This window comes from Meriones unguiculatus, chromosome 2, assembly GCF_030254825.1.
Source record: "Meriones unguiculatus strain TT.TT164.6M chromosome 2, Bangor_MerUng_6.1, whole genome shotgun sequence".
Taxonomy (NCBI): domain Eukaryota; kingdom Metazoa; phylum Chordata; class Mammalia; order Rodentia; family Muridae; genus Meriones; species Meriones unguiculatus.
In genome coordinates, this window is record NC_083350.1 from 189919887 (window position 1) to 189943585 (window position 23699).

The 23699-nt window shown below is 43.1% G+C and overlaps 1 protein-coding gene across 3 annotated transcripts in view; it reads left to right on the forward strand.

Annotated features, from left to right (window-relative positions):
* The window catches only part of Lrba (LPS responsive beige-like anchor protein), a 495461-nt gene that overhangs the window by 384336 nt on the left and 87426 nt on the right, over positions 1–23699 (forward strand). For all 3 annotated transcript variants that reach the window (XM_060378522.1, XM_060378523.1, XM_060378524.1), the window contains one exon: positions 4536–4688. In XM_060378522.1, coding sequence (XP_060234505.1) covers positions 4536–4688 — 153 coding nt within the window. The remainder of the gene's footprint in view (positions 1–4535; positions 4689–23699) is intronic.

A 23699-nucleotide genomic window follows, 5' to 3' on the forward strand; every position in this document is an offset into this window, starting at 1 on the left:
TTCTATCTAGTCTATCGGGTCTCATCAGGACTGGCTGCATTCTCTTCCTCTATGACCTCTGATCTCCCCTCAGGGGGAGGTGATCAAAGAGCTTGTCACTGAGTTCATATCAGAGACAGTCCCTGTTCCCCTTACTAGGAAACCCACTTGGACACTGAGCTGCCATGGGCTACATCTGTGCAGGGGTTCTAGGTTATCTCCATGCATGGTCCTGGGTTGGTGCATTGGTCTTTGCAGCACCCCCTACTCCCTCACCCCACACCCACCTCCCCACACTGGGGCCTAGAGTCTACCTGAGTGCTGGTTATAAAGGCATGAGCCACCCCACCCGACCTGATTTGCCACTTTTAAAATTTGGAGATCATTTACATTTCTGTGTATCCTTTGTGAGTTCATTTCATGCCTCCCCTCTCAGTGACACCTTTATTCGAGTATACTGTGCTGATCAATTCTCTAAGTTGGTTTCTGGTAGCATTTTCTGATAGAAATATAGTATAAGCGACATATTAATATTAATTATATTATAGTCTAATTTCAAAGTCAAAATAAATTGATTTCAGTAATATGTCTTAGCCTAAAAGTCAAAATATTAAGCCAGGTGATGATGGTGGCAGATAGATCTCTGAATTCAAGGCCAGTCTGGTCTATAGAGCGAATTTCAAGACAGCTAAGATTATGCAGAGAAGCCCTTTCTCAATCAATCAATCAATCAATCAATAGTCAGTCAGTACAAAATTGTTAATTGGCTCTTTTATTTTTTTATCCTAAGTCTTAAAAATATTTTCCATGTTTTATATTTCTAGTACATGTCTGTTGATACTAGCCACATTGAAGTGTTTAAGAACCACTGTGTTTAGCCGCTATCCTGAGCAGCGTGGATTCAGAACATCGAGTTATAGTCACACAGAGAGTAGCTCTTTACCTAGCGAGAACAGCGTGTGCTTGTTGCCTTTGTATGCAGTGTTCTGTATAGCTATAATGATCCATCAAAAGGCCTAGGTCTGTGTGCTCTGGCTGAACTGCAGATACACCCAACACAACACACCTTTACTCCCTCTGGGTAGAATTCAGTGCACACCTTTAATCCTAGTCAGTGCCGCGCTATTGAGGGGTAGAGAAAGTGACGAATGAGATAAAGATTTGAGAGAGTGAGCCGGAGATAGGATATGCTCAGCTCTCAGCAGAACAGACAGGAAAGAGAAGCTGCCTCAGAGCGGGGCAGAGAGAGGAAGACTTCACGAGACAGTGCTGGATTCAGGACAGTACAGTTCGGTGCATTTCCAGTCAGTTGGGTTCATGCAGTTCAGTTGGTAGAGTTCAGAGGCAGTTTTTCCAAGCAGAGCAGTTCAGTGAGAATGAGAGAGAAGCCAGTTTGACTCAGTCAGCCTGGAGAGGAGTTTTGAGCCAGAACAGCTGAGTTGATCCAGCCAGCCGGAGTTCAGAGAGAACCAGAAAGGGTGAGGTTACTCAGCAGTAAGTCTCAGAAGCTGAAAATGCTCTAGGCCTAGGTTAGCAACTAGAAGCTGAAACCTTCAAGGTCTAGGTTTGTAGAAGGTTAGATTGTTCAGAGGCTAGAAGCTTTCAGGCTTAGGCCTAGGGACAGTTAGAAAGAAATGCTCTGGGCTCATAAAGCTTGGGTTCGGCTTTAGTCACAGTCCATCACCTGAAGAAGGACAAACAGCATTTACGGTGTTTCATCTAAAGTGACGTGGCACACGGTGGCAGCAATGTGCAGTATTGAAGACTGAAACAGAAAGGGTTAAAGTTGGGTTGAGGAGTCAACATTGTGATGCAAGCACCAGTTAGAGGTTTGGGGTCTTAGGTGGTGGTAGAAGTCTTGCTGAACACTTTTTAAGGTCCCAGATTCCCAGTACCACAAAGTAATAGTAATTCTATATTTTTGGTCTTAAATATTTATTTAAATTTAGGAACTGAGATTCAGAGCTGTTTGCTGTCTTCAGCAATTTTGAGGGACAAATAACAGACTAATAAAGTTTTATAGTCAGTCATATCTACGTACCAGGTGGCTGTCTAAGCTTCGCTGTTGTTGCCATTGAGTTCCCATCTCTGAAGCAGCCCTCTCCTTTCTGAAGCCCTTCCTGTCAGCGGGCTCAGTCTGCTGGCTGAGTGTAGTCCCTGACTCCCAAGTAAATCCTAACACCTGTAGAAATGACTGACAGGGTCAAAGAGAAAGGAGTCAGACAGGGCTGTCTCTTTGGGTTCTTGCTTTGCAGGTTGGAGTAACTGGCTGTAAAACAGAAAGCATTGGTGGAGCGCATTTTCTCAGAAATTGGAATTTAATATAGTGATGTATCAGTAAACTATAACCTATGCTAACATAAACTGTGGTAAAATTTGTGGAAGAATCCTGGCACAGCCGTGATGTTTTTAAAGTTATTTTTAAGTTGAGTTTATCTACTTTGGGTCTCTGGTCACAGTGAAGCGCCACACAGAACACCATTCCTCCCTTTAGTGAGCTTTTGTTTTAGAGACGCGTCTACTAACAAAACAGGTTCCAGCAAGTGAGCGGAAGAGGTGGTCCTGACAGGAGGGAGAGGCGGGCAGCCTTTCGCTAAGCTTTACTAAGGAGCAGTGTGGGACATTGGCTGGGTTTGAAGAACAGGAGTGACAAGAACAGATTTTGTGGTCTTAAAAGATAGTGTGGTGTTCGTTGTCACACTGTGGGAAGCGTGGATACAGTGCCCAGGCCCTGAGAGTAGTCAGGTAAGAGAGCAAGGCAACCTCAGGAGTGTGGGTGAACGTCAGCAGTGAGCAGCTGAGTGTTACTGGGAGATGGGAAGAAAGAAGTACTAAAGTTACACGGCAAGTAATGTAGAGAACGAAGAAGAAGCAGCTCGGTTCAGGGCTCAGCTCCTTATCTTTAGCTGCAAACGCGTATCGAGAAGTAAATGAAAATCTACAAAAGCATGTTTAGTTATCTTAGCTCTCATTGGCTGTTTATTGCAGGAAATGCACAACTTACCAGATGTGAAGAGTATGTGGCAGGGAGAGGGCAGCTTTTGGGAGTCAGTTTTCTCTTTCCACCATGAATCCCTGGGGAGGTCAAACTCAGGTCTTTGGGCTAATCCAATGAGAACTTTTTTTGCTCTTCCATCTTGGGCAGTTGTCTTTTAAAGACAGGGTTTTATTATAAAGCCTAGACAGGCCTCGGCTTACTGTGTGGTCTAGACTAGCCTTACCCTCCAGGTAACATCTCTGTCTTCCTTCAGTCTTCTGAGTCCTGGAATTACAGGCACAGGCCACCAAGCCTGCCTTAACTTCGTAAGATGGAGCCTTTAGCACACCTTCTAAAGCTGGTATGAAGGTAAATCATGGTAGATATTAGAAATGTAAGCTCTGATCTCACCTAACACGCACGAACACATTGTCACTCCTGCCAGCGTAAAATAACATGCGCTTGTCCTGCTCCTCTAGTTAGAGATCAGAGTCACAGTCATGGCTTCCAAAGATGGTGTTCCTGAAGTTCCTGAAGTGTGTGAGAGCGATCTGATTCAAGGTTAAACTTCCAACAAGGTTCTTCTTGTAAGGACTAACATTCACTTTAGAAGTCTTTCACAGCTAATGACCATGTGTTATCAGGCATTTGAAGGACAAACTCACTCTGCCCTGCTTGGTTAATTATCATGATTGTAAACAAAAGATGTGCAATTCAGAGTCAAGCAGCATTCCATGTGGACTGTGAATGTGATAATAGCTTAATTCTTGATGCATCTCTTTGCTCTGCTCTGGCAAGTTCATACTGACCTTGTCCAAAATCTGATGACCCCTCTATTTTTCTACTGTTTGGAAATCCAGACCTGTGGTAGCTGGCCTTGGGGGGTTTCTGAAAGACTACTGAGGCACTGACCCATGTCAAGACTGGATTTCAGGTCAACAGAGCTCTGAAAAAGTTACGTGTGGGCCTCATGGCCTACCCGGCTGCGTTCTTCTCCTTTGTAAAAATTGGTAATTATAGTCATTATGTTTCATTTAATCGATTTCTATGCAGGGTTTCTAGACAGGTGATTTTGATCTTTTATTAGAGTTAGTATCTTAAAAAACTTTGATGTTTTGATGTAAAAATTACTGTTTATCTATAACTAAAATACAAGTGATTATTTTCCAGGTTAATAGAGACCACATTAGTAACATCTTAACTCTTATTCCACAAAGATTGTTTTCTGCTACAAACTCCACATATTTCACTTTAAAATCTATGGTGGGCTGTTGGTATAGCGTGCAGTTCCTGTTTGTGTCTTCGCAATCCAGTTAGTACTTGCTTATTTGAAATGAAGAGTCTCCAAGGTTTTGAGTGTGTGCTGAAGGAAAGCCTTGGGTACGTGTATTAAGATGCTCTGTACATTTTCCTGCTATGATCTCTCTTAACAAAAAGTTGGTGATAGAACAAAAAGAAAAAACTTTTCCTACATATTTGTATTGTTGTTCTGTGTAATGGGAACCAGTCAGGCCGTGTTACAGATACCCAGTTCATGGTGTATATTTCATGATACAATACTTCTTCCGTTTTTATGTAGGAGTTGATTCCTGAGTTTTACTATCTCCCTGAGATGTTTGTCAACGTCAACAGTTATAACCTGGGAGTGATGGACGATGGGACGGTGGTGTCGGACGTGGAGCTCCCTCCTTGGGCCAAGACCTCAGAGGACTTCGTCCGCATCAACAGAGTGGTAAGACAGTGATCACCGCTGCGTCTGCGCTGCTGCGGGCTGTAACCCTGCCTCTCTGTGCACTGCCGCCGCTGACGGAGCTGCTGGAAGTGACACGGCGCCTCACAACTGCGTGAACCTTATAAGGGCGTTTTGCGTTAGAAACGTGATGGTTTGTTTCATGCAGTATTTAAGTTGCTCGCAACTTGTTCTTGACAATTTAAAATGATAAGCAAGTGATGTTCAAGAACCGGTTATCTTTTCTGTTCTTACGTAGAAGGCTCTGCTGACGAGGAAGGATCATTTTGTGTTCTAGGCCAGAAGGCCATAGTAGATTTTAGTAACAAGTGATGTCTTCAAGCTACATCCTATGCTTACAGTTGACAGAGAACTTCACACCACATTTTGACACCTAAAATCATGGTACTTACTGTGCTTAAAAACCCCATGTTATTGTCCTCCTCTGTGATTTCCTTCATTACGTTTTGTGAGAAAATGCAGTTACATCTTTGTTTGTGCCTTTTAAATTTACTAAAGTTTGGAATGAATGGATGTTCTCAGTATTTAAAAGTGTTGTCTTTGTCATTCTCCATATTAAAATGCAGCGCTGGGCTGTGGATATGCACCAGGCGTGTGGACACAATGCAGGCAAACAATTGTATCCATAGAATAAGTAAATCTTCAAAAGCTTTTTAAGTGTAATTTTATTGCCTGATGTTTTTATTTTATGATTTAAAAAAATTACTTTTGGGTTTTCCAGGTAGCATTCCTTATTTTTCCATACCAATAGTTACGTTTTGACTTTATCTTCCAGTTCCTAATTATAATCGCACTATTACTGACATGTGAAGTTTTATACACAGTAAATACACTGCAGGGCAGTGAAAGGTAGATTTCAGAGTTCAGCCAGACTTCCCAGTCATGGGTCCCTACATTGTCACTGTGGGAGCCTCGGCCACTTAGTACGCCCCTCTTGTTTTGTTCTGTGTTGTTTTCTTTCCTTTTTGTTGTTGGTTTCGGTTTTTTATTTATAATTTTCAGTTTTTGTGTATAAAATTCCAGTTCTGCATGTGCTATGCCTCTATTATTCTCTGAGTACAGTATGTTCAGAAATAGTTGGTAGTAGTCATAATACATGTAATTAGTTACTGTAATATTCCTTGTGATACATGAAGCATTTTAATCGTACCCTGGGCCTGGGTAAGATCCTCACTGTTAACGTGGACTAGTGTGAGAGTCCAGGTCAAGGTCAGCTGTGAAAGAGGCCGAAGGACATGCAGCCATTAAGTGTAGCTGTGCCTGTGCTGGTGCTCTTGGGCACGTAGATGTGACCACACGGACATTTTTGGACATTTTTACTATTACTTCTTCTTACCTTTGCGTTTCTTCTTTTAGAGTAGATTCATTGAGCTATAATTTGCATTCTATAAAAATCAACATTTTTAAAATATACTCCTTAGTTAGTTCCAATAAATTTGTATAGGATAAACTCAGCTGCGATCAGCTTCAGGATGGTCCCATAGCTTCAGAAAGTTTTCTTGGACCCTCTGCAATCAGCCTGCGGTCCTGTACTGTGCCAGACTGCCATGCACTGTATATCTGTAGTTTTGCTTTTATAGACATTTAAGTTAATGGTGTCAGACAATATGTTGTCCTCTTACACCTGGCTTCTGTCATTTCCCGTGTGTGTGTGTTGAGACCATCCATGTTGCTGCATATAGCAGTTATTAATTTCTTTGTATTGTTGATTATTATTTGCTATTATATAAATATGCCATATACTACTTATCTTACCAATTAATGAACATTGTGGGTTGTTTTGTGTTAGTTTGGGCAGTTATGAATGTTTGTGTGCGTGGTTTAGGATGAACGTGTTTTGTTTTGTCTGAGGCGACGCTGGGAGTGGAGTAACTCCTGGGGATATGTTACCATGGGGTCTGGTGTTTGTGTTCCTGATGTGTCTCAAGTTTGAGTTTTTCTGTGTCCTTCAAAAGGCTTGCTATGTCAACATCACACGCTTGAGATATCCTCGTAGGTACTGGGGCAGCTTACACTGCTCCTGTGACCAGCAGCGTTTAGCCTTTCTCTTAGACTTAGCCAATATTCCTGTTTTTCGGTGAACTATGCCTTCTGTTTTTATGCTGGGCTCTGTTTTTATGACCGAGATATGTATAAGGTCTTTGTACAGTCTTCCTAACGGTTCTATAATCCAAAATTGTTTTGAAAATATTTTTCAGCTACTTTCTGGCTTATCTTTTGAATTATTATAGTGCCTTTTGAACTGAAAATATTTCAGGTGGCGGAAGCTCTGAGCTTGGTGCACTCCCAGCAGGACCAAAAAGAAAGCATTAAGATCCTGCTGTTCCTACAGGTGCATCTTTATTTAAAGAATCATTTTTGCCATGCAGAGGTGGTCCACCCCTTTAATCCCAGCACTCTGCAGGCAGAGGCAGGTGGGTCTCTTGAGTTTGGGGCCAGCCTGGTCTACAGAGTGAGTTTCAGAACAGCCAGGGCTGCATGGAAGTACCCTGTGCCAATTACCCCCCCCCCCGAAAAAAAATCATTCTCTAATTATTTTATTGTTGAACTGCTTTCAAAAATACTATTTAAATTTTTCAGTTTCAGGCTAGGCATATAGCTCACTGGCAATAGCACATAGCTCCTTTAATTGATGCCTACCGCCCCTACCCTCAAACACATAAAGTCAAAATTAGTTTCAAGGAAACTAGTTCTTTTCTAATCATATTAATTACTGTTATTAACAGTGAAGGCATTTGACAAGCTGCCTCTCCTAGTTTTGCTACTGTTTTCGCTTTAAGACTAGCTGTGTGAACTGAAGCAGGCCGCTTGCTCTTTTGAAAGCAGCACCGCATCCTTGCTGGACAGCTTTCACCTGCAAAGATTCGGGCAGATTTGGGAAAGGTTTCTTTTCCAGGCGGGGTCTTTTGTACCCCCAAGTGGGCTCTGGTAGCTGGGGAAGCCCTGGAACCCTGTCCCTCCAGTCTTTATCATCTGAACATGAGAAGCGTACACCCCAGGGTTGGTTCATGAAGTGCAGGGGATTGAACCTGCATCTTCAGGCACACTGGGCACTCTACCCACTGAGCTTCACGGAGGCCCGGGGAAGATATTTTCTAAGGACGTGAAGAAAAGTAAATTTCTACATTTTGAACTTAGTAAATCATCTTTCAGTGGAATTTGAATTTTGGCTGCCCATGCTTTAAACTCAATGAATATGAAATAATATATAAAATAAAATAATATTTTGTTCTATTAGCTATGCATGTACAGTAACTTAGTAAGTTTACAATTCTCCCAATGATTTCTACTCTCACGAATTTGATTCAAATCTTTACATTTAATGCTCCAAATTAGATTGTATTCCCAAAGTCAAGTAAAATGAACTGCAAATCAAATGTAAGCGTAGTGTAGGGTGAATAGCTATCACAGTGTGATTCATGATTGCAAAAGATATCTGATCTTATGTCTTTATGGAATAATTTAGTAACTTGCTCATTCTAAAATAATCTGTGCGCCTGTGTGGGGAACAGTGTTCTGCACCTCAGTGCTTATTGGTGCACTTGGTCGTTTGTAACTTTGTACGGGCAGTGGAATTGCTAGTGTAGTTCACGTCGCTGTTAGCGCGTCAGCGCACTGGCTTTCTCCTGTCCTCCTTTCTTACCCTGCAAGTCCACGGAGCTTCATGCCACCATTTCAGCTCAGGAAATGCATACCACTTTGATCTGTGACCTTTTTGTGGTGCTAATCGGGTTCCTGATATCATTCTGCCTTACTCATTAATCATATTTCCTGCAGCCCGTCAGGAGCCAGACTGCACAGTCCCCGTCTCCAGCCCTCTGTTGGCAGGTTGCTGCTTTTCTGGGTTATTACGGACACTCCTCTGGCTTCTCGTAGCCAGAGCCGCATCAAGCTGTGTATTACAATTACAGTCAGATGGGCTTCAGGTTCACAGCGCTGCGGTGCCGCAGCTGTCTCTCTTCTCGAACAAGCCAGCGCTAAGAACAGATGATCTATAGGGCATGATAATAAAAGACTGCACAGCACTCGGTTGGTAGCTCAGGGTCCCGGAATTAATTACCTGACATTCTTAATTTATACCCAGCATTTCCTTTTTAAGTGTCTGGTTGCTTAAAAAGTAACTCGGGGGTGGGATATTTTTCTGTCTCACACAGTTTTGTTGACGGGGCAGCGGGTTACACACTCAGCTGGTATCACCTGGCTGTGACTGTCTTAGCTAACACTCTGCCTTAGTGTCGTGTGTAGGTAGTAAAGATCTAAGTGTGGGTTTGGTAGACTGTCTAAGTGATGCCCTCTGAAAACACAGAAGACTGTGTTTTCCATATTTTAGAACGAAACACCACTTAAGTTTAATCCTTTAGATAAATTACATCCTCTTTGTACTGAACATATGGAACCCAGTAAAATTTTAAAAATTTCAGCTACATCCCTGAAGTTAATCTGTTTTACCTGTGTTGGGAAGAATAATTATTCCAAATATTCCTTAGAAATATAAATGCAAAACAGACTTTTATACTTCATACAAACTCTGTAAAAATGTCTGAGTTTGGAATGCTCAGAGTTTCTCATGCTGGACTATGTAGCGTTGCCTCTCACCTTGTCAAGTCTTAAGCTGAATAAGACACTAAAAACATCTAGGTTGTTTGCAGATTCTGGCTATTATGAATAGAGCTGCTATGAACGTGGTTGAGCAAACGTCCCTGTTGTCTCTTTGAGCATCTTTCCGTATAGTCCCAGGAGTGGCATAGCTGGATCTTGAGGAAGCGCTATTTCTGATTATCTGAGAAAGTGTCAGAATGATTTCCAAAGTGGTTGTACAAGTTTGCATTCCCACCAGCAGTGGAGGAGGGTTCCCCTTTCTCCACATCCTCTCCAGCATGTGTTGTCACTTGAGTTTTTATCTTAACCATTCTATGGGTGTAAGGTGAAATCTCAAGGTTGTTTTGATTTGCATTTCCCTGATGACTAAAGATGTTGAACATTTCTTTAAGTGTTTCTCTGCCATTCCATATTCCTCTATTGAGTTCAGGCCTCGCTACCCATAAGGACAGAGCAGAAGAAGTACCCCCTCGCAGCGCAGCAGGGACGCTGAGCAAAAGGAGGGCCCCACTGTGTGGCAGCGTCTCCCTCTTCTCTGTGGGACCAGCTGGCTTGCTTTTCTGGGCCCAGCAGCACCTTCTGTGAACGTGTTTCACCGTGTCACCTTCACTCACGCTCACTACACGATAGTGTTGATTGTTCTTCTTTCTCAATGAAATCTCCCTGTGTTGTAGTTGGCCCAGGGATCTGTAAGACTAATCATTTTGGGGGGCTGGAGAATTGGCTCAGTGGTTAAGTAGCTGCTCTTCCAGGGGACCTGGGTTCAATTCCCAGCACCCACATGGCGGCTGACAACTGTCTCTGACTCCAGTCCCAGAGAACACAACACCCTTACACAGACATACATGCAGGCAGAACACCAATGCCAATAAAAAAAAATGATTTTTTTAAAACTCATACTTTCAACAAGAACCATATTGCTATCCTATCAAAGGTTGTCTACACAGAGAAACTGCAGGAAGCAGCTTGTCTGCACTGTTCTTTTTGTTAACTTTTTTCTTCTCTGCACTAGAAAAGATAGTGAAATGCAGCGAGTGTATTTTAAACCATTTGTTTATGTTCTTCATAAATATTTGTACCTTATTTTAATGAGCCTTTTCTCAGGTCAAGCTTGCTTTTTAAGAAGATGGCAACTGTGTCTTGTTGAGCATTTACTGTGCTCTCCCACTGCTGTGTGTTCTGGATTAGCCCAGGCCTGACAGCAGCCTCTCCCACTGTGCAGAAGCTGAGCCACACTCAGCCTGCTGTGCTGGCTGTGAGAAAGCAACACAGGGAAACACTTTCTGTCAGATTTATAAACGAAAATACCTGTTGACTAAGAAAAACACTCAAGATTTATTTATTTATTTATTCATTTAGTAATTACAAAGAAGGAGAACTCAGGTTATAAAAATTGGGAATGTGAGTTAATGTGCTTGTTTATATATAGATAAGAAAAAATATTCTTATGAAATAGACCTTTAAAAGGTAATATTTTAATAGGTAACAACATTTTAAGAGCTAATGTTTAGGTGATCTCTTTATTTTTCTCTTTGCCGCTCAGATTATCTTAGTAGGTATGTTTTTTCATAGCTTAAATAAATAGTAAAATTGTATTTGTGACTTATTGTATGTTAAAGAAAATGCTTAGTATCTGCACTAATCAGAGAGAGAGAAGGGAATTGAGTCATATAATTATGGAAACCATAAAGTGTCTTCACCATGGAGACCCAGGAGAATCAGTGCTGTAATTCAGTGCATGCACCAGGAGTTTGAGGAGGGGAGCCAGTGTTGAAAAACCCCAGGCATGCTGCCTTAATTACTTTTTGGTGCTGTGATAAAATACTATGACATACCAAAAGAGTTTGTTTGGGCTCAGAGTTCCAGGGGACTGGATGTCCATAGTGACAGGGAAAGCATGGTGACAGCAGCAGCAAGCTGGGAGGCCAGCTGTCAGCCACACACAGGAAGTAGAATAAGCAGGAGGGGGGATGAGGCTGTAAACCCTCACAGTGACAGTGACTGTCACCCCAGTGACAGCTTCCACTGCATAAAGGTTCCAAATCCTCCCTAAACGGCACCACAAAATGGAGACCAAGACTTCAAACACTTGAGCCTATGAGGGACATTCTTGTTTAAACCATACCCGGGAAGCCAGTAATAGAACTCCTGCAGAGAGAAATCTTGAGAACCAGGCAGCCACTGGTGTGAGTCCCAGTCTAAAGAGCCAAGAACCGTGAGTGGTAATATTCAAAGGCAAGAGAATGTGTGTGTCCAGGATCCTGGCCCAGAGAGAACTCTCTCTCAGCTCTTTCTGTTATGGCCCTCGGTATTTTGGCTGATGCTCGCTCACACTGCTGAAAGAAGATCTTTAAGGCTTAGCTTTCTGACTCAAGCGCCAGCCTCTTCAGGGAGTCCTCAAAATAGCACCTGTTAGCCTGGGCCTCCCTTAGCCCAGTCAAGTTGACACATAAAATTAACACAGTCGTTTACAGAGAAAAGGATATTGACAAGAAAATTAATTGGAAAACATACCCATACATCTTTCCTGTACATTTGACAATTGTCATATGACACGGCTGCGTATCGGCCATGTGGGAGGGTACACACCTATAATCCCAGGACCAAGATGGAGAACCAGAAGTCTGGGGCAAGTCAGGCGTAGTAAGTTTCAGGCCAGTCTGAAAGACTCTTTCTTCCCCAAAGAATCAAGCAACAAGAAAGAAACTGCGCCATGGCTAAAAGAGTGTGGTTTTCTGTGTAGCTGCTGCTTAAGGTTCTGGGGAAGGAAGGTGAGGGCCAGTGCTTGAGCAATCGTCTAAGCTCTTTGTGCCTTCCTGAAGAGTTGGCGCTTTATTTTACAGGCACCCGAGAACCACATGAGAGACGCAGAGCTGGGTCTGTTAGGAAGATGTTAGTGTGAACTCAGAGTGCACGGAGGGAAACCAGGTAGGCAGCCGTGGACCAGTTCAGAGAGAATGGCGACCACCTGCCCTTAGCAGCTCGTGTTTCATGTCGGTGACAGAGAAAAGGTGGAAGTGACCTGAGGCTTCTGAAGCAGGTAGAACAGGAAGAAACAGAGTTTTTGTTGTTGTGTGGTGGTGCTTTGTTTTGTTTAAACAGAGTCTACCTGTGTAGCCCGGATGGAACTCAGACTTATGATCCTTCTGTCTTAATATCCCAGGTCCTGAGTGTAAGAATGTGCTGTCGTGGCTGGCCGGGAAATGACAATTTTGAAAAAGTAAATTTAATTGTGAAGATGTTATAGTTGACAGCATATTTTAATATGGTTTTAAAGTAGAATTAGGTAAGAAATTATGCTAAAAATAGGCTATCCTAAAGAAAAGCTTGCTCCATCGGACACTCCTACAAGTCTTATCCTGGCTGATAGCACTGGATAGTGGACTGGAGTCTTTAAAGGGTCTTTTCCTGACTGGTGGCCTTTTTTAAGGGTGTTACCATGTAGCTTTGGCTAGTCTCTAGCTGACTTTGTCATGCTAGAACTCATAGGCCTGCCCTCTGCCTGACGTTAAAGGTGTGTACCACCATAGCCAGCTCCTACTTAACTTCTTACACTAGCCTTTGCTATTTGGACCACAGCAGTAGCTCCTTCTAATGCTCTGGCCTCTGTGTTACATTTAGAACACAGCTGATAGATTTTCTCCTGGGTGAGCAGCATAAATACAGCATGTGCCTGCATTTGGACAGTCGTGTAAGCACACAGGAGAACTCGGGCTCTTAGTCTCAGTGTGCGGTGTATGGGTGCCGGGAGAGGCCACGCACCTCCCCTCACCAGTGCCATCTCACACGCCTCCTACACATGGAAACACACTCCTGCAGTGCATTGCCACAGAAAGTGTCCACGTTAGCATCGCTTTAAAGGCTTCTTGTGTTGAATGAAGGGAGTCTGCCTCTTCGCAGACTCTACCCGTTTATCCTCATTAACGGTAAGGCTCGAGCACAGAAGACTTCAGCTCCACTTTCGTCCTCTTGTGTGCACACAGATGCACTGACTGCTCTTTTCATTCTCTGCAGTTGCAGAAGTGTTTGACTCTGCAGTAATTCCCGCTGCTGACTGTTCGCTCCCCCACTTATACCATTACACTGAGTAGTTCTTGATGGACACACGTACACTCTACTTCAGCTGACGTTAAGCAACAGAATCATGTGGTTTGCATTTTCATATCAGTTGCCTTAGTGATTTCATAACAGTGCATGGTCTAAGCAGGATATGTTAGAGTGTATATTTTCACCAAAAAGTTTGGTTGGTCAGGTCAGTTAGCTAGCTCCTGATGATGGCTGAGTTTTTTAAACTCTTGGCAGTGAGGACAAAGTGGATGTTGAAAATAAGCAGGATGTTTTCAGTGTTACAATAGCATTAGAACAGATACAGTACTGAATGAGCACTTGGCCATTACAGTCAGGGAATTGTTAGGTAAAAGAAGATTGCATCTTCTCTACTGTGGTGCCGTAAATAATGATTGGTAGTACTTTCTCCATGTGAAAATGTATTCAGAAGGGAAAATTAATAGGTGATCTCCATGGTGGAGTTTCATACAAGGGCATCTGGAGTGATTTACTGCTCTGGTGAAGTGTGTTCCGCCCACTCTTTAGGTACAAGTGTCTGCAGTTCATGAATTAAGTGCACACAATCTGGGACTGCTTGACAGAACCTGCATTTTAACTCTAAAAAATTAGTGGTTATAGAAAAATTCAGACCCAGTGTTACAGAGGTGGAGGAAAGAGTATTAAAATGCATGACTTCTAAATAAAGAAAAGCAGTAAAATTTTTGCCATGTTTTCTTTATTCTAAAGTTCTAGTGTTTCATTCAGCAAATATTGGTTGTGAAACATTCTCAATCCTCAGACTATATAAGGAAGAATCTGACATAATCACTACCATAGAGGATCTAACAGTCTTTTAACAGGGATGATCACATGAGCATAGGTGATAGCTCAGCTTGAGGAGTGACATTGAGCTGCTGTTGAGGACTAGGTTAATATCTGCTATGGGTGGAATTGTTTATCTTTCCCCAAATTTACTAATCTTGTGCACCCTAGTTTTCAGTGTGATGGTACTTGGAGATGGAGCTTTGTGGAGATCATTGGATTTAAAGAAAAGTGTAGGGACTGGAGAGATGGCTCAGAGGTTAAGAGCACTGGCTGCTCTTCCAGAGGTCATGAGTTCAATTCCCATCAACCACATGGTAAGCTCACAACCATCTATAGTGAGATCTGGTGCCCTCTTCTGGTGTGCAAGTGTACATGCAAACAAACACTGTATACATAATCAATCAATCAATCTTTTTTTTTTTTTAAGTGTAAGGAAAAGCCCTCATGGTAAGTAGGACTGGTGCTTTTATAAGAAAGTCACTACAGGTCTGGAGAGACTCTTGCTGAGGACCCAGGTTTGATTCCCAGCCCCAATGCAGGTGCCTCCCAACCACCTATGACAGCAGTTCCGAGGGACCCCACACCCTCTTCTGCACTCCGTGGGCACCTGCACACACGTGGTGCGAACATACTCTCAGGTCCACAAATATATACAGAAAAAAAATACAACCTACAGGGGAAACTGAGACCTTATGCTCTCTGCCTTCCTTCTCCCACCCCTCCCATTCTCTCCCACCATCATGGTGAGGACTGAGGGGAAAAGTAGCTGAACCCAAATCGGGAAGTTGACCCTCACTCTCCTCAGAAAAGAACCATGCTGGCTCTTTTGTTCCTTAGTTTACAAGGATATTTTGTTCACGTGTATGTGTTTGTACCATGGGTGTGCCTGTGGAAGGTGTGGGATCCCTGTAACTGTAGTGTATATGATGATGAAGCATCACGTGGGTGCTGGGAATCAAATCCAGGCTTTCTGAAAGAGCAGCCAGTGCTCTTAACCACCGAGCCATCTCTCCAGCCCTCATTTTGTTTATTTGTTTGTTTGTTTGTCTGATTGTTTGAATTGTTTGAGACAGGGTCTCACTGTGTAGCCCTTACTGGCCAGAGACTCCATTTGTAGAACAGTCTGGCTTTGAACTCACAACAATCTTCTTGCTTCTGCCTTCCAAGTGCTGGGATTAAAGGCATGTGCTACCACACCCAGTCCCATGCTGGCCCTTACTATCAGAGCCTTGTTATGAGGCCCTTGACATAACTATTGTGACCAAGCTAAGATCATCCTACGGGAATACATTCAACACTACGGGGAAAGAATGCAAAGGTGCTGGTTGTGCAAAAAGTGAAGGCTATGTGTAATTAGGATACGTAAGGTGGAAATTCAGTAAGATCAGAAAGGATATTTTGAAATTTAACTTGCTAAAACACTAGTCTGTTCATTTAAAGGCAGCAAGGACAACACAGAAAGATCCTCTCAGCACCCACTTTCTCCAGAGAAGCAAGAGTAGCTGAGGGGTTTTGAATGCGAAATGTCCCACACAGGCTCAGTGGTTTGGATACTTGCTTTCACTTGATGACTGTTTGGAAAGGTTACATGGAAAGTCAGCCTAGCTGGAGGAAGTATGTCACTGGCTTTGAGAGTTCAAAGCCTGCTACTTCCTGCTGTGGGAAGGATTTAACCCTCAACCTCCTGCTTCTGCTGTGCGCCTCCCCTTTGGAACTGCCCAAATAAGCTCATCTGTAAGTTGCCTTTGGTCAGGGTTCATTGCCACAGCCATGGAGAATCACTGATGCAGTAGTTGTCGGGTTCTTACTGAGGAAGGAAAAGAGACTGAAGGTAAGAAAAAGAGTGAGTGTCCATTGAAATAACTACTTCTGGGACCCTGAATGAGAGAAGTGACAAGGGGAGTTAAAAACAAACTTAGAGGGTAAAAATACCTAATACATTACCTTGAGTGGCATTGTATTGTAAAATAATAGTATTTACTGTTTAAATCACAGAGAGCTCCCTGTGGGTTGACTCATCATTGTAAAGAAAAAAAAAAAAAAACCTCAGTGAGTACTGAGTACACGTGTCACGTGTCTAGTTGTCTTAATGATGCTGTCGCCGTGATGGAGCAGCTGGAGTGGGGAAGGGTTGATTTCACTCACGCCTCTATCTAACAGTTCATCATCAAAATAAGTGCGGACAGGAGCTCAAGCAGGGCAGGAATCTGGAGGCGGAGCTGATGCAGAGGCGGTGGAGGGATGCTGCTGACTGGCTTGCTCCCGTGGCTTGCTCAGCTGCTTTCTGGTAGCACCCAGGCCCACAGCCCAGGGGTGGTCCCACCCACAGTGGGCTGGGCCTCCCCCAGAGATCACTAATTGAGAAAGTATCTTAAAGCTGGATCATATGGAGGCTTTTTCTCAAAGGAAACTCTCCTTTCACATAACTCTAGTTTGTGCCAGTTTGACATGAAACTATTGAAGACGATGGTTTACTTAGCTTGTACCACAGAGCATGGCTCATCTGGCCCAGTAACTTCTCATTAAATCATCTATGCTTTCCAGCCATTATTCTACCTCACCCTAGAAACGATATTTTACATCTGAGCATAAGTAGCCTTTTAGGGTTCTGTCTTCTCTTTCTGCCTTTTTAGACTCTTCACACAGCATTCTGGTGCTACAACCATAACCTTGCTGTGCCCATCGTAAGATTCACAGCTTTCACGTAGACCAAAATGCAGTGATAAAATGGTGATGAAAGATGTCTTCTTTAATGGGTAAGCAGTTCCAGGCTCTAAGGCCGATGTATCTGAGAGGTTATTAAAGAAACCACAGTCTTTTTTTTTTTCCTTTCTCCCTTCACCCAGGACACGTCATCTCTGCTGGCATCCTCATTTCTCACCCTCAATTACATGGAATTCCAATATAGGAAGTGCAGTACCAAGTAGAGTTGGTTATCTGGCCCTGCAAAGGAGGGTGGGTCCTTTGCTCATAAGAAGAAAGACATAGACAATGGGAAACAAGTAGCAGTTTTTACTGTAGTGGACATTGACACTATAGAACATGCCACAGAATTTTCTGGGTTTGACCTGCAGAGTTCGCATGGAATATGTTATTCAGCCACATCACCGTGCTTTCTTAAAAGTTCGTTTTTCTGCCTTTCTTCTCTAATGTTACCACAGGAGGCAAAGGTATGAGCATGGGAGAAATGGTCCCCCGGCCTGAGGACCTGTTGAGAGTGAATCTGAGCTCCTCGGGAGGGAAGTGTTTGCTTTCCCTCCTACTTCCTGTGGAATAAGAAGGACCTGTGGGAGGAAGGAAAATCAAGGTGTGGAAAAGGTGGGGCTGATGGCCAGCACTACCAAGAAGGGAGCAGGAGAAGGGTTTGTTCACAGTTGGCAGCAGAGTCAAAGTGAGACAGTTCTAGAGTTGACAGCTGTGGGAGTAGCAGAGGAAGGCCAGCAAGAGCGAATGTGTGCGTGTGTGTGTTGGGGGGGTATGTGGTAGAGAATCCAGAACAGGAAAGGGGGATGTTCCAGAGAAAAAGCATTTTCATCCACGGTCTCAGCAAATACCTGGAGTGTAAGTCAGTCCAGAGTGGTTTGGAGTCACCAAGAAAATGGATGACTCAGGGGAAAGTATCATCCGTGTCTTGTTGCTCATCAGCAACAACATCAGAAAGTCAGCCTAATCCTTAACTCCCTAAGATGAGAGCTCAAGGCCTGGCATGCACGCCTTCTCTGTCTAATGTGTACGATACTCAGACAAGAATCGTATGTGAGTGCTAAACTGAATCAAGGTAGGAAGCAGAGTTTTGGGTCAGAGTGCTCTCTCTCCTGTGGTACCATCAAATAATGGTTGGTTCTTGCTGACTTCAAATGAACAGACTGTCAAGTAGCAGAGCAGAAGATGTGCTGCTGTCTAGAGTGACAGTCTCTAAAAACAGCAAAACTAAGACAGAACTCCTTCCTAAGGCTTTTCTGAATAAAAGTTGGTGCTAGTTGCAAATAGCCCTTTCATTCTAGCCAAAGATAAAACGATAAAAGTAGAAGTTAGACCTTCCTAGACTGTCCTCGAGCCTCGGCTGTCAGGGCTGCAGCACGGAGGCTATGCGCCATAGCTGGTGTCCTGCTGCTCTTGGAGCGTGAGTGAAGCTGCTGCACCTGGCAACGAGACTGTGAGTGACCTGGTATGCAGGTTGTAAAGAGGTAGAACCCTGAACATCAATCAGCTCCTTCCCTCCTACAGAAGGACTGAGCGCGAAAGTTTCCCAGCCCAGACACACTCCGTTTCTAAAAGCTGTGCTACAAGGGACTCTTTTGAGACTTTCATAAAAGTTCAAGATACTGCTGTTTCTACATAAACAATTCTTCCTAGGCCATGAATGAATAAAAGGACCTTACATTCCTTTTATATCCAGAAACTCTCTATAGTGTTACATAGCTTTCTCTGCTCCTCAGAAGAATTTTTTGCTTATTTTTCTGGGATGATCCAACTATCTGTTGTAGCTGCTGGTCACATGTGGCTGAGAGTGCCGAGGAGCTGCGTTTAACGTTTCTGTTCTCTTAGATCTAAATAGCTGCATTTGACTAGTCTGCTGTCTTGCCAGCATAGCTCTTGGGTTCAGTGGTTAATGGTGGAGTCCCTGAGCTCTGGGAATTTGGACCTCTGTAGGACATCCCTGTTTGATAGCTGTATGATGATGATGATGTCCTTGACTCAAGGAAGCTCCTTATTCAGAATAACCTCACTTTAACCTTCCCAACGGTCTTTAAAGATGTATCACTGCTTATTTTCTGCTTCTCCTTCTTAGAATGCAAGTATCTAGCTTCTGTCTGCCACACCCTTGCATTATGGAAAGAATGGCTTATTTGAGTCACAGAGTCACAGCCATCCTAAAGTTTTGACTTAAGATGAATCATTTCACACAGATCTGACTTAGATGTTATTTACATGAGACTGCACTTTAAAGTTATTGGGAGGGGTTGAGGCTTTTGGGGCTGTGGAGTGATTAAATTAATGTATTTTCTGTGATAAAAAGGCAAGAATTTGGGGAGGATAAGGGTAAATTGCTGTGTACTGGATTTTGTTCCAAAGTTTGCTTGTGAGCCAGGTGATTGTGTTGAGACAGGCTCTCTGTGGTGACTGAGGGTAGATCGGGTCCTAGAGCCCTGATCCAAGAGAACTGAAGGCGTTATAAAAGAGCAGCAGTCGCCAAAGGCCTCTCTCCACACTGTGAGGACAAGGCCAGAAGGTGATCATCTGAAGCTGGGAGTCCGGATGCGCTAGGACCTGCGTTCCAGAGCGCCAGCTTTAGCCCTCCACCCTCAGCTGCTGTGGTTCAAGACACCTGCTCAGTGGCAGCCTGAGCAGTTTGAAATTCCCTGTCTTGCTATTCTATTTCTGAAAATGGCTCCCTCTCCCCACTAACACTTTCTATAATCTAATTGTAATAAATGTCAAGTCTAATTTTCCAAAGATAACTTTCCATTATACAGTTACTTTATTTCTTCTGCTTCTTATTGTTTTCCTCTCAAATGCTTTTTGCTCAAATACTGCCCACATTGTTGGGGCCACCTTAAATTTTACTTCCTTGAACTACTTCACCCTAACTTCACATCCCCTCCCATGTCGTGAATTCCCACATCATTTAGTCTAGTATGTTTCTTGCTTTTTAGTTTGATTTCTTTAATTGCTTGAAATCCTTGTGGGGGTAGATATTTGTTTTGTTTTGTTTCATAAGCTTGGAAATCTTATTTATGATGGTGAGTATTGAACTCAGCACCTCATTCATGCTATGCAAGCACTCTGCATTAGCTCTATCTCCAGAAATAGTAGGACTTCTTCTTCATAGTGTTAGTCATAACTTATGTTAATTCTGAGAAAAGAGACTTACTCTGAGGCCAGTGAAATGTATTGAATTTGAAAAATGATGGGATGAGTAAGGTTTTTTTTTATCTTAAAAATTATTCATTTTATTGTATGTGTCTTTTGCTTGCATGCTTATATGTACATCATGTAGAAGCTGTGGCAGAAGAAGGCATCCGATCCCTGGACTTGGAGTTATAGACGGTTGTGGACTGTTTTGTGGGTGCTGGGAACTGAACTTGGGTCCTCTGCAGGAGCAGCCAGTGGCTCTGAGCCACTCCAGGCCCGAGTGCTGAGGAAGTCTTGTCTTTGGGTGTTGTGCTAAATTTAGAACTGACATGTCTTTAAAAGAGTGGATCTCATTTGGGCTTCCTAGCAAGTGTAACAGAGCCTTCTTCCTAGTGACGTCCCCAGCCTTCTTGAGTGGGGTATGAACAAGGGTAATTTGAGAGTATGTTGTTTCAGAAGTTCCTTCGAGGGCTTTTGTGTCTCCGCTTCTCTTTCTCATAGGGACCCTAATACACAGTACAAGAGATAGTGCTATGCATTCTCTTTGACTTTATTACCTTAAGCTCTGTAAAAGACTTGTACAGTCTTGATAGAATCATAAAGTACTTTTGGCTGTTTTTCTTTGCTGTGACTATTTTGGGGGGCCTTGTGAGGTGCAGACCATTGGGAAACTAGCACAGGGGAGCAGACACCAGTGCATCTTGTCAGCAGAGCCACTGCTGCACAGCTAAGTCCAGCTTAATGTAATGCTGCTGAGCAAGTTTAGCGTGTTGCACATTAGTTGTTGATTAATAACCCGTTGGCAGTGGAAAGATGGCTGTGTTGTTTCCAGCCGTGTGTGCCTCGCGCTGCCAGTTTTCCTGTGGTTTCTTTATTTCTTTATCCCTTTATGCAGCTGCTGGGCCTCTGCCGTTGCCATATTTGCCCTCTGGCTCATGGCTAGCTGCTCAGCCTCCCCAGAGACTGTGTTAATGCTTCCTTTTTACTCTGCTGGCGGGATGCACTTGGCATCCTCAGGCCCAAGCCTCTCCTCCCTCCTTCTCCACAGACACCAGGCACTTAAGCAGCACTTTCAGCCTCCCCAGTAATCGTGGGGGCTTTCAGCCTCTCATTTCTGGTCTGGTAACAGCACAGTGTCCCAAGGGAGCTGGACTAAGCCAATTTGCCCCCTCTTCCTCCTTCTGTCTGTCTTCCTCTTTCTTTCTCCTACTTGTCCATTTCCTTTCTTTTTTTTTTTTCTTTCTGTCTTTTTAATCTCCCAACTGTGTTCTTTCTGCTTTAGATGCTGCAGTGTCAGGCAAGTTATTTGTAGCAGAAAATAAAATAGTAAATTTACAAACTAAATAAGTTTGTTCAGCATTTTAACTGGTGAAGTGTGTGTGTGTATGTGTGTGTGTGTGTGTGTGTGAGTGTGAGCGCACGCAAGCATGTGCCTGTGCCTCTCTGTAACTGTAAGAAGATTCTGTATAGTGAATTTATAGGTATGACTTTTATTTACAGGTCTGAATTTTGGGGTTTTGGCGTATATATAAGCAGGTATTTTATATTTACATGGGCTTAACTTGTTCAAGGTGATCTGTTGTACAGGAGAAGGGGAAACCTTTCTTCAGCAAATGCTGGAGAAAAGACAAGTCTATTCTATTTTAGCATTATGACTCCCTGCCCTGGCACCTTCTCTAATCTAATTGTAATAGCTGTCAAATCTAATTTTCTAAAGATGACTTTACATTACACAGTTCTTTATTTCTCTTGCTTCTTATTCTTTCCTATGTTCAACTTTGAATTTTATTGTATTTAGTTTTATTGCTCTCTTTTTGTCTACAGTGGTTTCAGTATGCAGTTATTTTTTCAAACTTTCTTCTGAATATTCCATGAATGTTAATTTTTTTTCATTTTGAAGTAATAATTTGTAAACTTTTCGAGACTTGTTATCTAAGATTTGTACCATCAGAATCAGAAAATAAGATTATAACTTTGGGTTCAGAATGGCAACAGCTGTGTGGGGCTTAGTCAACCCTATGAAGTCTGGAGGCTGAGCCAGATGCCTGCAAGAGAGAAACGTGAAAACTTATATTCAGACTAGTCATCTGAATACTAGATTCTTTTTGTGTTAGCTCCTTTTTATTTCCTCTGGGAAAAAAAAAACTAGATGATGTTTGTGTTTTATAAATTTATGTACATGAATATTTATTTTCTATGGTCTGATAAAAATAATAATCTGATTAAGCTAAAATACTTTTGTACTTTATCTCCTCAAGCAAGTCTTTATTTTAAAGGTACAAAATTAAATACCTTGTTCACCCTGATTCTTTAGAAGTGTCCTTGTTTGGGAGATTTAATGCTAAGGTTCTATTTAAGGAGGCTTCACACTGTATGCACATACATTTCAGAGTGCAAGGAGGAGAGGGATGGAGAATAAAGGGCGGGGCCGGAGGATCTGATAGTCACATCCCAAGTAAATGGTGTGTTTAAAGCACAGACTATCCAGCATTTCTGGTGGATTGTTGAGAATGTGCCCGTAAGCTCAGCTGTTGGGGTGTCCCTGGTTGGGAGAGATGTTGGACAGGTACAGGACGTGAGACTTGGTTGGAAAAAAGAAGTCACAAGAAATGGCCTTTGAGGTTTCAGAACTCCATGGAATTTCCAGTGCACTCTCTGCTTTCTGTTTGCAGTTCAGGATGTGAACAAATTCTCAGCCCCTTGCCTGTACTCCCTACCACATACTCTGACCTTCTGGGTCCATAAGGCACGGACACTCTTCTCTACGCTGCCTTGGTCCTGGCGCACAGCAGAAGAGAATAACACGTTCTTCCTTAGTGCTGGCAGACGAAGACCGCACCACAGAGGACCCGACTGCCTGCCCACCTTCCCGCTGCCTCTGAGCAAGGGGTGGTACAATTGGAATTTTTACAAATTCCATAGAGTCATATTTTAATCTGAGGCCATATTTACTATTTCTGCCATGATTCAGAAGGCTGGGCAGGTGATCAGCCATTAGGAGCACTTTTTCTTCTTGCAGAGAACCTGAAAGTTCCCAGCTTCCCCGTGGCAGCTCACAACCGCCTGTAACTCCAGTATATTTCTCTGACTTTTCCAGGTACCAAGCACACCCGCATGTAGTACACACACATAGACACCGGCAAGACAGTCACGCACATATGGTGCACACACAGTCACACACATGTGGTGCACACACATAGACACAGGCAAGACAGTCACACACATCAGATAATCTTCAACAAAACAAAGCCCGGAAAACTGATTCTGGAGGTCTACAGGGCTGGCCATGGAATGATTTTTCATGAAATCTCTTATTTGGAGGATTTAAGTTTTTCGTTTAGTTCAAGAGAAAAGTAATATTTGGGAGGAAGGAAAACTGTTACTTGATGACGGCGCGTTCATCGGTACTTGGCAAATTTCTCCAGAGCAGAGTTGAATGAGCCTTGGCTAATCCAGGTTGATCAAGAATGGAGTTTCAGTCTTCACTTGTTTCTCTAAACATGGACTTGGTGCCTTGTCTTCTGTTCGGACTTCATGAACACAACTGTGGCAGTGTAATATCCAACAGTATGTTCATAGTGTCAGGATACAAAACTAAAAGTTCAGCATGTTCTGTTGCAGCCGGTGATAGTGCAGAGTGCTGCTTGGCACAGAGGGCATGCCCGC